Source organism: Blastomyces dermatitidis, assembly GCF_000003525.1.
Source record: "Blastomyces dermatitidis ER-3 genomic scaffold supercont1.10, whole genome shotgun sequence".
Taxonomy (NCBI): domain Eukaryota; kingdom Fungi; phylum Ascomycota; class Eurotiomycetes; order Onygenales; family Ajellomycetaceae; genus Blastomyces; species Blastomyces dermatitidis.
The window spans coordinates 860755-875890 of record NW_025544783.1 but is presented as its reverse complement, the minus strand read 5'-3'; the positions used below and the strand labels follow the sequence as shown (position 1 = coordinate 875890).

The window sequence follows — 15136 nt, the reverse complement described above, 5'->3', positions numbered from 1 at the left end:
GGACTTCTAAAAACACACACAGCTTTCAGATCCTTTACTAAACCCTCTATACCATCCATACATATCACACACAGCAACTGGTTTTCTCTCCTTTCTCCTCCTTTTCTTCCCCCCCCCCCCCCCCTTGCAACGACAGTAAGTCAACGCAATTATCTGGCCTAGTTTATAAATGGTTGTTTGCTTTTCCTTCCCTCGCGGCAATTAGAGACAAAAAATCATACGCGGGATGAGGAGAAATGGGGCGTAACATGACACGAAGAGAGTAGATGGATGGGACTGCGAGGGGTAGGGAAAGTTTAAGACTGGAAAGGAAATAAATTGTATTTTGCTGGCGGAAGGCCTGCTGCCAATACCCTGATAGCACGAATTAAACTGGACTGCGGGGTTTTTTGCTGAACAAGGTAGTAGTAGTAGTAGGTGTATGCAATAGAGAGATGGATGATTGGGGTTTTGCAGGACCGGGAGATTATAATCAAGGGCAGAAAGCATGGTGAAGCGGCACTACCAGCATTGTTTCTCTTTTCTCATTAATTTGCTTTTTCCATTTTCCCTCTTTCACCTCCTCGGACTCACAAAGCTGAGAACACGAATAGCTATTGAAACGAACATGTTAGCGGCTGTGGGTACAAAAGCTGGAAGAACAAGAAGGGTAACACATAGAACATGGAATGAGAAGGCAGACAGAGGAGTAAGAAGAAAAGAAGAGTTACAGCTTACATTGTTAGTAGCCGCGATCGCAATGCTATCCTCGAAAGGATGCCAACTCATATGTAAGATCTTCTTGTTGAAATCAATCTGGTCTGCGTCCGTTTCTTTCTTCATCCGTCCACCGGCACCCGCAGGACTACCAGCCCTCGATCCGCCCTTCTTATTAGTTGACGCGGAAGAATTGATGGGAGTCGGTACTCCAACTTTCTTTGCTTTGAATGCAGTCTTATCCGCCTGAAGAACAACTTCGGTCTCCTTGTTGGGATCAGAGGGATAGATCATGAAATTATTGTTGTAACTACCCGTCATGACATTCTCCGCATCGCCGGAGAACACTACCTCGAATTTGTCAAAGATGCTGTCGTTTTCATACGTATCGCATAGGCGGGGCCGGAGGTGCTCGTGGATCGGGATAGTTTTTATAGGTTGCCGTTCCATGTTGACATCCCATATTTTGACCGTTAGATAGTCGCGAGATAATATGTAGCGTCCATCATTCGAGAAGCGGACATCAGAAATGGAAGAGATGATTTCGGAAAAGAATGAACGTGCGGACGCATCTTCTTCTTGCTCAAATTCTATTCAAAGCGAAGATTTCAGGTTAGCAGGCGGAAGGTGGGAAGTGAGGAGTGCTACTAAGGCAAAAAGTTTACAACAGGGAGGTTGAGGGGCTTAAAAAGGCTTACGTTTGTGATGCTGATCGCAGAGAGCACTCTGCCTCATATCTGCGAGTTTGATAGTTCCCTTGGAGCTGGCATACATGAACCAATTACAACTAGTTGGGTGGAACTCCGCCGCTGTAATAACTTCTGTTAGTTCTTCCATATTCGCGGGCTTAATATCAACGATATTGAAGCTTTGGTCTTGGATATTCAAGTTCCACAGGTTGATTCGAAGATCATCGCTGCTGATGAACGTTTCACCGTCACTGTTCACCGATATGCTATTGATGTGGTAGGCGTGGGCGTTAGCGTAGATACGTCGAGGAACTGCAACGACTACAGTGTCATGATGCGTAAGGCGAGGTAGCTTGAGAGAGGACGCATCACGGAAGGAAATGTGCGGGGCGCGCGGCATGCCGCCTCCAGCCACGGCGCCTGCCGGAGTCAGATCATGGGAGAGGTTATTTTCGGCAACGACCTTTAACGACTTATCAAACACCTTCCAAAGCTTTATTGTCTTATCGTTGGTCGAAAGGAGGTAATGGGATGCATTTTGCCTTCTGCACCATTTTATTTTGTTGATTTTCTCTTCAATCTCTAAAGATTTTAGGTAATCGAATTCTGGCTCGTGAGATTGGAACTCGGTATGGAATTTATATTCGCATGTTTTTTTCTAGTCGAGAGAAGTTAGCGATTCTTATGCTTATCAAGGACATGAGTGAAAAAAAAAAAAAAAGCCTAAGAAGCATAGCATACTGTCTCGTTTCTCTCAAATAATACAACTCGTCCTCCTTTATCGCCCGTTGCGAGGTAATTTCCAGTGTGATCGAACTCGACCGTGGATATGATATCAGCTGCAGGGAAGCAAGATTCATCAGCGCCGGCCGTAGCGGATATTGGGAGGCCGTCAAAAGTATATTAGGCCCAAACAGGATGTAAAGTTGGAAGGGACGGGAAAGTGAAGAATGATATTAAGTAAATGGAAGAGGGTTCAAACCATCTGTGATATCTTCCACATCGCCCTTATCGCCGAAGCATCTGTTTCGAAGCTGTTAGAAACGGGTTTCGCAAAGCATTTCAAAATTCGCGCCAGTGCTCTCAGCAGAACGCAACGAGGGGCAGAAATCCCGGCTGGGGAAGGCCAGGCTAATGGAACCCGCTGGGCATCTGCCTACGAGTAAGGTGGCGTGGTGTGTATTTTCCAGTCGCGTAGAATGATGTGGAGGAGAAAAAAATTGGAGGGGATGGAGCGCTTACTGTGTGAACTTCCAGGTAGGTGAACCTGGATCTCCGTCTACCATCTTTCTAAGAACGACAACCCTAAGTGATGGGCTGTGACACGGGCAAAATCAAAAGCTCTGACAGGTCGTGGGGCCTGTGTGATTATTTTCCCTCTGTTCTTATCTGCGGGGTTCAGCGTGTTGAGATTGGCAGATGTCGGGGCGGCGTGGGCGAGCAGGGACGGTGACCAGGGTGGATAGCTGGCACGAAATGGCGGGGGGAGGAAGACAAACGGAGAGAAGAGGGAGGGGATGGAGATAAGCGGAGAATAGGCGTAGCGTAGGCTATCGAGAAAAGAGACGGAAAGGAAAGGTAGCGGTCGTTGAAGCAGAAGAAGTGATTGCGGTCTATAGACGAGAGCTGTGTGGTTGAGGGCTGTGGTGAGTTATATTTAGTTGGGGAATTGTTGGTTGTTGACGTGGGAGAAATTCCGGCAGGCAAGAGACAGAGAGAGAGGAGAGCGAGAAGAGAGAGACAGAGAGAGAGAGAGAGACACCGCTAAGCAAGCCGCCAGCCAGCCTTATACAGCGGGCAAGGTCTCAGGCTCAAACATATAGCATTTAACCAAGCAAGGAGAGAGAAGGATGGTATATAGTTCTTCAATAAAATTTACTTACTGGTGATCCTGGGCTGGGATTGGGAGAGGAGAGGGTAACTAAGCGGGTCGAATGTAAACTGGCTGGTGTCGCGACCGTAGTGGGATGGATAACTTTAAGTAAAGAGGATCGGGAAGAAGAGGGGAGAAGCCAGGGAGAGCTAACTAGAGCGAGCAATCACGAACTGAAGAGTAAAAGGAAAAAGAGATGGGTCTATGGATTGTTGGAGCAGAGTAGAGCAATGGGAGAGAAGCAGAAGATGAAGACGGACGTTGGAAGACCTAGTTAGTTACTGCGTAGGTAGTCAGTTACTTAAGTTAAGTTACTAGTTACTTGCGTATTATAGTAACTTAGTTATTTAAGAACGCAGCCAAAAGACAAGAACAAGAGACAAGACAGAGTTGAGTTGGCGATCGAAGCGGGAAAAGAAAAGCGAGTTCGAACCAACGAGAGGGAAAAAAAAAAAAAAAATGGTTGCTGGGTGTCGTCACAGGTACCGGGCGGCGCTTTTGGTGCGGGGGAGGTACACGGAAATACCTCTCTTATTTATTAGTTAACTTAGTTATCCCACTTGGTTTGGAGCGCCTGGCTGCGGTTTGGTTTGGTCTTGATTCTACGCCGCTGTACTGCGTAGTAAATATATCGACTGGCTTGGATGATCTCTATTTCTTCTTGTTTTTATTTCAATCCTGGCTAAGGGTGCTTTCAGGATGATCATCTTTCTGGTGGTTGTTTAACTATAACTGATCAACTAAATAACTAGTTACGTGAATAACTTACCAAGGGGGGAACTAAATAGTTAACTTAACTTGCTTGTTCCTTCACATGTTATATAAATAAATAAGCGCATCAATAAATAAGTTATATACTGACTTTTTTCCTCCGCCACCATTGAAAATCTTCTCGACTGTTAAATAGTTACCTCACCATATACCAAATGGATCACCACTGGATATCATAGCTATGGATTTATTCAAGGAATACAGATGAAGCTCTATGTATACTCAGCGCCCGCGATCTCCATTGACTGTTCAGGTTTGTCTCCTCTTCATCAATTCCTGAGGGGCCCTACCTCCATACATATAGGACATCGGCCAGACAAAATTCAGACAGTCAACTAACATTAATCTGACGGTATACGGATAGATGATGCCTTTCAATAGACAACGTACCCCCGAAGAGAAATTTTAATTCTTGAAAATCAAACCAATGGATAATAATACTCCTACCCCTCCCCCACACCAACAGATGCGGCAGAACCAATCGTCCCAGCGGGTTCGCGAGAGAAAGAACAAACGCCGCAGTCCTCGTCGTCTTCTCCTGGCTCCGAGCCCGCTTCACAAATATCTTCAATGACAAGTAGAATCCAAGATTCTGCATCGGGATTGCTACAAAACACCTTTTCAGCGCCCTCCTCCCGCTCCGCCGCACACGACATAGCCTCCACCCTTGCTACAGGACTAGACTCGTCCGGCAAAGGGAGCTCATCCTCGCATGTACCGCTACAATCCGGGTCTTCAACACCGGGTACTATACCTCAGTCACACGGGTTAAGCCTAGGCCAACCGTCAAGTCGAGCTAGTGAGGCCCGGAGGTTTCCCTCAGAGTCATTCCGCTCCGCACCACCCTCCGCGGCATCGAACCTATATGATGAAGATGATTATAGAACTTGGGAACGGTTCCAAGATCCTCCACAGAATAACATTATCAATGACAGCAATGGCGGTGACGCCCTCCTTCTACATCCCTACGATGTATCCAGCGGAAAGGGGAAGGGAAAGTTTAGAACAGAGGAGCCGGTAGATCTCCTCGATCCCTCCGCTATAACCACCACCTCCTCATCCGCGTCTCTCGAAAAACACCTACCCAACGACACCTTCGACTTTGCCTGGCACAACTCCACCACCACCACCACCACCCGTAATCACAATCATAGTCAAAACCAACGCAACAACCCTACCCGCGATCTATCCCACCACACCTCCTACACACCTCACTCCACAGACGGCCAAGCAGTCGTCGCCCTCCTCTCCTCCCCAACCTTCCAACCAGCAACCTTCACACCTCCCGAATCCCCAGAAAGCGAACTCTTCGAGCTAGACGCTTCCATGCTACAACCACCGTCAACCTTCTCTTCCTCCTCCTCCTCCTCCTCACCTAACCCATCACCAACGACGACAGGGACAACTACAACTACAACAACCCAAACGCCATCCTTCCCCCCGAACCAGCTCAGTCTAATTCCAGATATCAACTCCATACTGACCGCCATCCAACAACAACAACAACAACAACAACAATCACACCCACATGACCAACATGGTCAGGACTGGGAGTGGGACTGGCGAGAAATGCCCGGCGTGGCGGAGTGGTTGGAGGTTGACGGGACGTATCAGGATACGGTGTGGGGATTCCTGAAGCCCTATGTGGAGGCTGCGAGGAAGGAGATTATCGAGCGGAGGGAGGATGGCGGCGGCGGTGGGGCGGTGGAGGATGGGCCAGCGGTGAAGAGGCTGAGGATGGTTATGAGACATTTGAGGGCGAGGCTTTAGGGGGGTATGCTGCGGTGTGAGAGGTGGGGTTCAAGGGAGGGAGGTTTTGCGCTTTTGTAGTTATGTATACGCTATTTTGGGGTTTCTTGTTGGATGTATATTTATCCTGAACATGTATATATATAATTGTGATTATAATTATTGTATATATTAAGATAGACTTGAGCTGTGTATGATGCACATACAGAGAACCATATCGAAAAAGATTGGTCGGCCCCTTGTCCCATGGAGAGCTAACGAACAGCAGCTCCGCTTCCTCCTCTTGCGTAGTTATGGAGATAGTTATGGTTTCTAAAAACGAGACGGCTATTTTTTTTTAACTGAATTCCCCAAGCTATGAGCACCGTTCTCATATACGTTCTCTCAGGTCTATTTGAGGGAGGGCGTCGCATTGATGTATTTATCTGTCGAGGCAGTAACTTATTCTAAAGAAAGGCTAAAAAGTACATGTACATAGATAGTCACAGGGAATTTTCTAATCTGACGCTTGCCAAGACCGCGCCTCGGGGATTTAACTATTTAAAAAAGCTGAGGCTCGACTCAGCTCCCCCTGCCGATGTCTCTGGGCTCTGGGATCAAATCAACCTAACCATGCACCTCAAAGGGGAAAAGATAGGAAAAGATGAAATAAAATTAATTAATTCGCAAATCGCGACAGTCAGGCCAAGAATCCAATGGATGGGGCAGATACGAGACAAATAGAGATATATTAAACCTCAACGTTTTCCTCAGTTCTTAAAATCTTCATCTATTCATCTGGTTGAGATGATGCTTCTCACTAGCAGCCATAAGTTGTAGTATAGGGAGGGGAGTGTCGAAAAACCTTTGGATTTTTTTTTTTTTTTTTTTGGTGATTGTTTGCGACTACATCAATCAATCAATCACCTACCTCTCTTTCATGAGTTCAACAGTATACCCGAAACAATATATAAAATGTTTTTGTAGCACACAAGCCTTGGTGTGCTAATTATTGCAGAGTTAGATCACATTAGAAAACAGCAATTCTACAGATGAACTGCAATATAGTAGAATTAAATATTTTCATCATTATCATCATTCTTCTCTGTAAATCATTAATTTGATCGTTCTGTAATAACTAATTTTAAAAAAAACAACATCTGCATAGTCTGTAAGCTATCTAATCATCTTTGATGAATTTAAGTGTGTAGTCTTGAAGTGGAACAACTTTTCGCCGGGCTTCGCTACAAGATCAGCAACATAAGAAAGATTGCAACCCAGAACCAATAGAAAATAGGAAAAATACAGACGGGGAATCAATGAGCGGATCAAGAATCAAAGAAAAGGAAAGACAACCAATAGGAGAACAAAGAAAAACGAAAAAGAATGGCAGAAAAGGAAAGAGAACAACGACAGATTCACGGAGCAGCGGGAACATGAAAAACCAAAAATAGAGACAGACAGATGGCAGTAGGCGGTAATTGCGGAAGGTGCTGCTGACATGGGCACTCATGATTGGTTGAATCATGTGATGGCCCTGGGCCGGGAAATCCTCATTGGCTGTGAGCCATCTACCACGCGGTAATATCTGTTCCATCCATTTCGCAACTCTACATCATGTCCTCCACATCGCATTCAACATCCCACATTCAATGCCATCCCACACCATATTCAACATCCAACATCACAGTCAACGTCATCCCACATCATCAACCACGAAGATCCTCCAATTGTTGATCACCCTCATCTCCAGCTGAAAGGGACAGCAGTGGGACGCGGGGAGGAATGGTGCAGACAGGGACAGCAGAGACAGGGGGATCCTGTGCAGCATGCCGGCTGAGGGCTCGTTCGATAGAGGCAATATATATGGTTCATATCGATTGAGAGGAATCCTTGGGCCGCGATTGACAACATTACCCACATAGTATTTCCCATGGATATCCCTATAAATCTTCCCCTGGTCAAGGAGCCGGTTGATCTTTGAACAGAGTGGAACATTATGGCTGGAGTCTCCACAACCCCAGCAATTCGATCGATCAAAACCAGGATCATGCTGAAAACCATGGAATGAAACATTTCGGCATATCAATAGGATGAGAATGATCAACGGGTCCACGGGTGGGAGGAATCTTCAGGGCAGCCATAGATTGTGTCTTCTGTCTCTGAATTCCGGCAACTGCAAGAGATAAAGAATCCATCTGGCCAACCAGCTTCTCTAGAACACTATTATCCACGCGCTGCTCATTATCAACATTGCAAGCAGGAACAGTATTCGCATTCAACACCGCGGGAATCACAGGGACGGCAGGAATCAGTGATGGGACAGCAGGAATTGCAGGGATGGCAGGAATCACAGGAATGGCATTTGCATCCATCACAAACGGATTCGACACAGGACAGGAAGGCACATTCGACATTGATCTAGATGCAGAACCGGCAGGGGCATTCGACATTGACAGATCAGATGCATCGAAGAACGGGCCACCGGGGGTCCCAGGCATTGGCATTGGCATAATGGTTCAGCAAGGCATTCTGGTAGTAGGCGTTGTGAGATCTGTTAAGGTATATGAGGTAGAATCTGCAGCAGCTATCTTCTCATTGCTAACCTCTTTCTTTGGAACGGGTGTATCAACAGTGGAATCTGAATGGGGATGCTTGGGACACACGCGCTGGTTCAAAAGGGAATACACAAGGGGATTCTTCTCACACAAAAGAAAAAGATCAACAACATTCTCAACATCAACATGGAGATCCTTCCGCGGGAGGTTCAAATCATCAAGGAAAAGAAGGAATCTCAACAGCTGGCTCAGGGCCTTCTTCCCATCATCATCGTGCTGCGGGTGGACAGGGGGATCAACATCAGTAGAACTTCTCATCAATCCACAGTGGCATTCAACATAACCAATCAATGGCCTTCCTCTATGGGCGGTCACATGGGGTGGTGTGCATTTTTTCAACCAATCATATCACAGAATGGGGCCTGCAAGATCTCACCTTCTATTCTAATCAGAAATGCTGTGATAAAATCAATCTGACAGATATTTCAACTTTTCACTGCTGTCACTGCAATCAAGTATAGCATGAATGACAGAGACACAGTAAAAAAAAAAACAAAAGAATTGAAAAACTAGTAAGATCAGTGAGCTTAGAGATACTTGCTGATATTCTATGAAAAGTAAGCACCTAACATAATGCTTCGCTTCGCTCCGCAAATCACCCACCGCGTTTGGCAGACTTTGCATTGCGATGCGATACTTTCTCGAGCACGCAGGTGTGGATGAAGAGTTTCTCTATATAACATGAAGCAACGAAGCCCAGGCCCTTCCTCATATTATTGCTTCTATTCGGCGCATGTCTTATTTTATCCCAAGCTACTTCTTACTCTTCGGGAGGACATATAATCCTTCCTCCATTGCCAGAATCTGCAACGCTAGCAGTCGGGAAAACAGGCGGCATAGAGCCAGATTCCCGCCCATATACCAGAAGTTAGAATGGCCGCTGTAACGCCATATCTATAGCCATCATATATGAATTAGCTGCGTGAAATTGAGCATAATTAATATGCAATATGCGAATGCGGACAGCAAGGAAAGACAAAGGGGTTCAGGGCAAAGAATTCAATAGAGGGAGGCGGCCAGGGGTAAAGACGGAATTGAACATACCGCATTAAGCTCCCCCTCGTCATCCAAATCCCATGCGGGATACAGCCTATCAGCAACTTTATCCCCCATAATCTTCCTCGCAGTGCTTTTCATATTATCATACCCGGTGGCCAACAACACGATATCAGCAGCAAGCTTCGTCCCCTTTCCGTCAGCGAGCACAAGGCCATCAGGCTCAAACCGTTCAATCCCTCCCCCACTCTGCCTAACCTTTATCTTACCATCGACAATCAATTGACTACAGCCGACATCGATGTAATACCCACCTCCACGAGTGAGATATTTCCGAAAAATTCCCGCTCCATCACGGCAAGCATCGAGCTTAAAACCTGCCCTCCTTAGACCTTCTTGCATTGCCTTTTCCGGACCCTCGCTAAGCATCTTCATTGCAAACACGTGGCAGGCGAGTTGAACGGGTATAGGCATGCTTTGCACATAGGTGTCCGCCTCGTCGGTGGCTGGGCCGGTTTCATCATACATACCGGTCATAAGCGCAGCTACTCCGTGTTTCTGCGTGATCACGAAGGTCCCGCGGCGCTGGAGCATGGTTACGTCCGCGCCGTTCTCGTAGAAGTCTTGCGCAATGTCATGGCCGCTGTTCCCAGTACCGACGACGACGACCTTCTTACCCTTCTTACCCTCATGATCAGAGGCGTGCTTGTGTTGCGAGCTATGATATATTTCGCCCTGGAACTGCTCTTTTCCGGGGACATTAGGCACTAGCGGCTCCCCTGAGTGACCGGTGGCTAGGACGACATGATGTGGATGTACGGTGCGTGAAGTACTATCATTCGAACGCACAGTTACGGACCACGTCTTTGAGCTTTCGTCGTATTCGCTGCTTTCAATGTCTGTGTTTGTCCATACATTGAGTTCCATGGCGCTAGCGTATGCTTCGAACCAGTCTGCTAGCTTGTCCTTGGGGGTATACAGGGGCCAAGAGGATGGGAATGGAAGATATGGCATTTGACAATAATGGACCGGATCATGGGTGACCAGGGTCTATAAGTGCATGTTTAGCACGATAAGGTAATATCATGCCCTTTGGGGCTTGATATCCACATACCTTGTATCGCTTGCGCCAGTTATCGCCAATCCTGGCGTTACGCTCAACGATCAGGGTCGGGATGCCTAGTTGGCCCAGCCTGGCACCGATCATGAGCCCTGCCTGCCCTGCCCGAGTATTTTGTTAAAATCCATGTCGTACATCGTGCACATAAGTTAGGATATGGATAATGAGACATACCTGCTCCAATGACTAGTACAGTGGGCTCACTATCTTTGAAGCTCCTCTCCCTCGCCCTCTTTTCTAGCCATGTCTCCCCATGTGGATTATCCGCTATTGCATTAGAACCTTCATCACGGCGATTGCGGCCACACATTTCTTCATGCCCCTGTAACCCCTGCAGTGTGAAACTGAGCATGTACGCTTTCCAAGCATCATCGCTATCCTGGACAAGCCTAAGCACTCCAGCACCCTTCACCGTCTCCGTTTCAAAATCAAAAATAGTCTCAATCCATTGTAATCCCGGCGCAGCTGTTTTAAACGCCGGTGCGAACCGCCCAGAGTCCCTAACTTGAAGCTTTTCGAACTTTGCTCTCGCTAGGTTCTCTTGGAAATAGGCGGCTACGCTGTCAGCACCGTGGAGGGTGCGGAGGTCCCACGAGAGAACCACCATATCGCGCAGCCATGCATCTTTGTGGAAGAGCCGTTGTAAATCGGACACATTCCCCTGCGCCAGGGACGCGCGGAATTGGTCCACCCATTCTGTTACAACTGCGCGGGGTTCGGCCGGGGCTTGTTTAGACGGGACATTGAGGAGGGAGACTGTATGAGGTTCTAGCGTCTCCATGATTAGATTGATAAAAGCAAAACACTGTGTTGAGTGAGGAATAGAAAGCACAAAGTGGTCAACTTGAGAGAGTCAAACGTGTTGGTAATGGTGGGGAAGTGAGGATTGAGGGGTACGGAGGTTTAAAATATTGACGAGACATAGTATCCAGAGACACTTACTTGTGTTACGGTCCAAAAATCATTTATGCAGCTTATTTAATATGCAATGGCAAATGTAGTCTCTCAGCCGACGAAATTAACACGAATTTTATAACCTTATACCTGGTCAACCGGTATTTACGTGGACAAGGAGATATAACTGCGGCATATCAATTGATAACATAGAATTCATTATATAGGCCTATCTACATGCCTAGGTAGACACTTATAGGTCTTGAAAATAATTTTTATCCATATAACTGCTGTAAATGAGACCAGTGAGTCACTCATCAGAACCCTTGATACGGGTTTCAATGGCTTAAAGTGAGCCAGGCCAGAAAGAAATCCAAGCTGCATAACGAAGGGTGAGAACACCCTTTTGATTATGTAGTCTCCATAGAAGGTATCTATAAATTCCAAGTGGAGGTTCTATGCATCCTCCCACCATCGCCATTAAAGCTGTCCGTGCATGTTATGTTTGGCAAAGATAAATATTGACACCCAAATGGAGTCTCAATTACTCATTTCCGAGGAGACCAAGCGGATAAGTCCCAGAAATGCCGTCCGAATTTGGGTTAATAATGGGAACAGAGTTATACTTCTTAGACCGCACAGGCTTTGAAACCAACCGTGGCATGCGTCTAACTTGCTCTAAATTTCCAATGCTGCTCGCGATACTGAGCAACTTCTGTTCCGTCCAAGGTAACCCCAGTATCTCCATCCCAATGGGTACACCGTCCGGCGCATCCTTACTTGCTGGTGAGAATCCTGCAGGAATGGTAACAACTGGAAACCCTGTGACAGCTCCTAAAATGCCATTGCGACCAGATTGTGAAGGGGAGCCCGTTTTCACAACCAGATTTTGCTGTTCGGGATAAATGATGGCGTCTAGAGAGTGAGACTTGAAGGTAGTTTGCAGGGCAAGTTTGAGGTGTTGGATTCCATATTGTCTCGCTGCGTAAGTTGCGTTGCTTGTTGATGAAACGAGGGCGGTCGTCACGTAGGAGTGTTGTTCAGGAATCACAAGATACCCCCCGCTGCTGTACAGCTCGGCTAGACTCGACGGGCGAGACCCTCCAAGTGTTTCGCTCTGTAGGTACGCGTCCATCAGTTCGCGGAACTCGAACCTCTGCACATCCAGGTCCTTGGAAATCTCGATTGAATTGTAGATGCTTTCGTGGATGGTAATAACAGTAGCACCCGCTGCTCGGAGCTTTGATATCATGTCGTTCATCACTTTATTCACAGGGCTTGTCTCGGAGTCTCGAGTGCGGTTGAAGAAGCCCTCAATTAAGCCTAGGCGAATGCCCTTCAACCTACCTGGGGCAACTAGCGCTTTAGTATAGTCGACACCCAATACGGATTCTGGGACAAGAGCCGTCGCGTTGTCCTGGGGATCATATCCAATATTTGCCATAACCGTGAGAGCAGTAGCAGCATCCTTCAGGCTTCGCGCAATTGGCCCGAGAACGTCTTGCGTATATGAGACAGGAATAACTCCAGTCCGAGAGATCAGGCCACGGGTAGGACGGATACTGAACAGGCTATTGGCGCTTGCGGGACTCCTCAATGAGTTAACTGTATCAGTTCCCGTCCCTAGTACCGCAAATGAAGCTGCAATGGCTGCACCAGTTCCGCCAGAGCTGCCGCCAGGTGTGCGGGTCAAGTCATAGGGATTCAAAGTTTGACCACCAAGAGAAGAGACCGAGAGACCCTCGAGGGCAAGCTCGTGTAGATTCACTTTTCCTAGAATAATCGCCCCTGAATCACGGAGTGCCTTGACGGATGGAGCATCAGCTGTTGGCTGGGAGTCTTTCAGGGCCCTGGAACTTCCAGTGGTTTTCATGTCGACAGTGTTGTAATTATCCTTTAAAAGGATCGGGATGCAAAAGAGGGATCCGTTGGCGTTATTCTCCCCGAAAGCTTTGTCCATATCATCCGCATACTCTAACGCCCGCGGGTTTAGGCTCACAACTGCGTTGATTTTCGGGTTGTATTCCTCGATCCGGGCCAGGAAGGAGAATACGACTTCCCGACATGATGTCCTCCCTGAGAATAGCTCACCGTGGACTGTTTCGATCGTCGCCTCTCGGCTATCGAAATTCAATGCAGGCGACAGATGCCACGAGGTAAACCCCAATGCAGTCCAAGAAGTGAATGCCAGATATTTAAGTGGCCACATGTTGGGCGCGGTCAGTCACAACCCGATAGCAACATGGACGGTTAAGCGGATATGTAGCGAAATCGGCCGAACGAACGGGTTGGCGATACGAAAACGATCCATAATTCAGGGTTATTATGCAGATTTATTAAAATATCTATCGCTCAGTGAATCCCGATATATATCTTTTTTAGATCAACCCTTGCTGATAATCTTGGAAGTTGTATTTCCTTCAGCGTCGTTTGTTCATAGTTAAGCAAGCTCGCTTAACTTATCTCGGCTAAGCCGAAATCTAACTATACGCAGTACAAAGGCGCTCTAAATAATGCTGGGTGAAACAACCACATTTTCTACTGATACACCGAATACTTCCTTGAAGGTCAAGAGATTCCCATCCGTTACCGCCTCATCATTGCTCTATAATTTCCAAGACATATATAGTATACACTCATTGAAAACCAGTGGGCAAGCATACTGAAAGGCCAAAACTTATCAAGACTTATCACATCCGCTTCATCCCCCGCCTCTTGAACCAAGATTGCTTCCGTTTGTCGATTATTAGCTCCGCCCATGACATGACAGTAATTGTACTTGAGTACCCTCTGTTAACACTTGGAGAGAGTTTAGACATATTCCAGTGATCCCTTTTTGAAGTACTTTGCTTTGGAATTTTTACCAACTCCAAATCGATAGAAGAGATAGAAACCCGAATTTGCAGGTAGTTCTGGCAGAGAACATGCACTGCGACCATTAATCCACATGGACGGCCAGCCATATTCAAAATGTCATTCTTCGACCCTCTGGGGGAAAAAGTGATAATGTTCCCCCTGCCTTAAGGAATATGAAATGAGGATTATAATGGCCTGCCCGATCAAAGCTCAATCCAAGAAATTTCGGAAGAGTTGCAGTGGCTTCAATATATCTTTGTTTTGAACGAGACATGGTTGGTAAGGGAAGAGGAAAAAATATGAATCCAAGGCGATCTTTCAGGATGTAGAGTGCGTCATTAAGCATTCTAGGGCTCGTATACTCGGAAGTCATGTCTGAGGACTTATTTCTTTCCTAGAATGTTGTGTCACTTGAAACAGAGCGTTTTGGCATGCGGGGTGTCGGGGTGGCAATTTTCGCAACATGGAGATCCGGGTGGATGTAATTGGGATGACCCATGTTTGCAACCATGATAATTCCCCTAATAACTGTGATATTACACAGGCGCACACTCATATGTATATTCTTAGGTTGGAAAGCGTTGAGTAGGAACCTAGCCTAGTACAAAACAATTGATAAGTTAGTATCACGTGATAGGTTATTAACAATACCTAGGTAGGAATAGCCCAATCACGGTTCTTGGCGTCGACCAGGGTTCGGCAAACAAAATCGGCGCAGATGTCACGTGGACGGCTACTCCGGTTCCCCCAATCAGCAAGCCCTAGCCGCAACCCAAAGGGATCTAGCGCCGTGGTTGGAGCGCGGCAGAAAAATCGAGCCTCTCCCCTTGTCCCAGGGCGGTCAGTAGCAACATCATCACCTCCAGATTGATTCCGCCAGCTTCAACTTTTCTCA

The 15136-nt window shown here is 46.9% G+C and overlaps 5 protein-coding genes across 5 annotated transcripts; 1 reads left to right on the top strand and 4 right to left on the bottom strand.

Moving 5' to 3' along the window:
• Positions 1-39: 39 nt before the first annotated feature.
• Positions 40-3991, bottom strand: BDCG_07945 (protein phosphatase PP2A regulatory subunit B). The gene is made up of 7 exons (XM_045423724.1): positions 3269-3991; positions 2628-3026; positions 2368-2408; positions 2127-2224; positions 1395-2043; positions 718-1286; positions 40-593 (listed from the first exon to the last, which is right to left on the bottom strand). The coding sequence occupies exons 2-7, from the start codon at positions 2669-2671 to the stop codon at positions 570-572; spliced, it is 1425 nt and encodes a 474-aa protein (XP_045272591.1). The 5' UTR covers positions 2672-3026; positions 3269-3991; the 3' UTR covers positions 40-569.
• BDCG_07944 (uncharacterized protein) lies at positions 3622-6290 on the top strand. The gene is made up of 2 exons (XM_045423723.1): positions 3622-4282; positions 4394-6290. Exon 2 carries the CDS (start codon positions 4600-4602, stop codon positions 5797-5799), a length of 1200 nt encoding a protein of 399 aa, XP_045272590.1. The 5' UTR covers positions 3622-4282; positions 4394-4599; the 3' UTR covers positions 5800-6290.
• A 417-nt stretch (positions 6291-6707) lies between these two features.
• Positions 6708-8627, bottom strand: BDCG_17696 (uncharacterized protein). Its single transcript, XM_045426778.1, has one exon. The coding sequence runs from the start codon at positions 8268-8270 to the stop codon at positions 7806-7808; it is 465 nt and encodes a 154-aa protein (XP_045272589.1). The 5' UTR covers positions 8271-8627; the 3' UTR covers positions 6708-7805.
• Positions 8628-8887: 260 nt separating this feature from the next.
• On the bottom strand, positions 8888-11423 carry BDCG_07942 (flavin-binding monooxygenase). Its single transcript, XM_045423722.1, has 4 exons — positions 10666-11423; positions 10486-10592; positions 9420-10421; positions 8888-9269 (listed from the first exon to the last, which is right to left on the bottom strand). The coding sequence occupies exons 1-4, from the start codon at positions 11270-11272 to the stop codon at positions 9129-9131; spliced, it is 1857 nt and encodes a 618-aa protein (XP_045272588.1). The 5' UTR covers positions 11273-11423; the 3' UTR covers positions 8888-9128.
• A 136-nt stretch (positions 11424-11559) lies between these two features.
• BDCG_07941 (amidase) lies at positions 11560-14839 on the bottom strand. The gene has a single exon (XM_045423721.1). It carries the CDS (start codon positions 13592-13594, stop codon positions 11930-11932), a length of 1665 nt encoding a protein of 554 aa, XP_045272587.1. The 5' UTR covers positions 13595-14839; the 3' UTR covers positions 11560-11929.
• Between the last annotated feature and the right edge of the window lie 297 nt (positions 14840-15136).

Coding starts and splice junctions, on each gene's coding strand:
- BDCG_07945 (XM_045423724.1), bottom strand. CDS start 2,671: ATGGTAGACGGAGATCCAGGTTCACCTACCTGGAAGTTCACACA. Junction 2,409..2,627: donor CCTACCTGGAAGTTCACACA/GTAAGCGCTCCA, acceptor GCTTCGAAACAG/ATGCTTCGGCGATAAGGGCG. Junction 1,287..1,394: donor CTGCGATCAGCATCACAAAC/GTAAGCCTTTTT, acceptor CGCTTTGAATAG/AATTTGAGCAAGAAGAAGAT.
- BDCG_07942 (XM_045423722.1), bottom strand. CDS start 11,272: ATGGAGACGCTAGAACCTCATACAGTCTCCCTCCTCAATGTCCCGTCT. Junction 10,593..10,665: donor TGTACTAGTCATTGGAGCAG/GTATGTCTCATT, acceptor ATACTCGGGCAG/GGCAGGCAGGGCTCATGATC. Junction 10,422..10,485: donor ACTGGCGCAAGCGATACAAG/GTATGTGGATAT, acceptor ATGCACTTATAG/ACCCTGGTCACCCATGATCC.
- BDCG_07941 (XM_045423721.1), bottom strand. CDS start 13,594: ATGTGGCCACTTAAATATCTGGCATTCACTTCTTGGACTGCATTGGGG.
- BDCG_07944 (XM_045423723.1), top strand. CDS start 4,600: ATGACAAGTAGAATCCAAGATTCTGCATCGGGATTGCTACAAAACACC.
- BDCG_17696 (XM_045426778.1), bottom strand. CDS start 8,270: ATGCCAATGCCAATGCCTGGGACCCCCGGTGGCCCGTTCTTCGATGCA.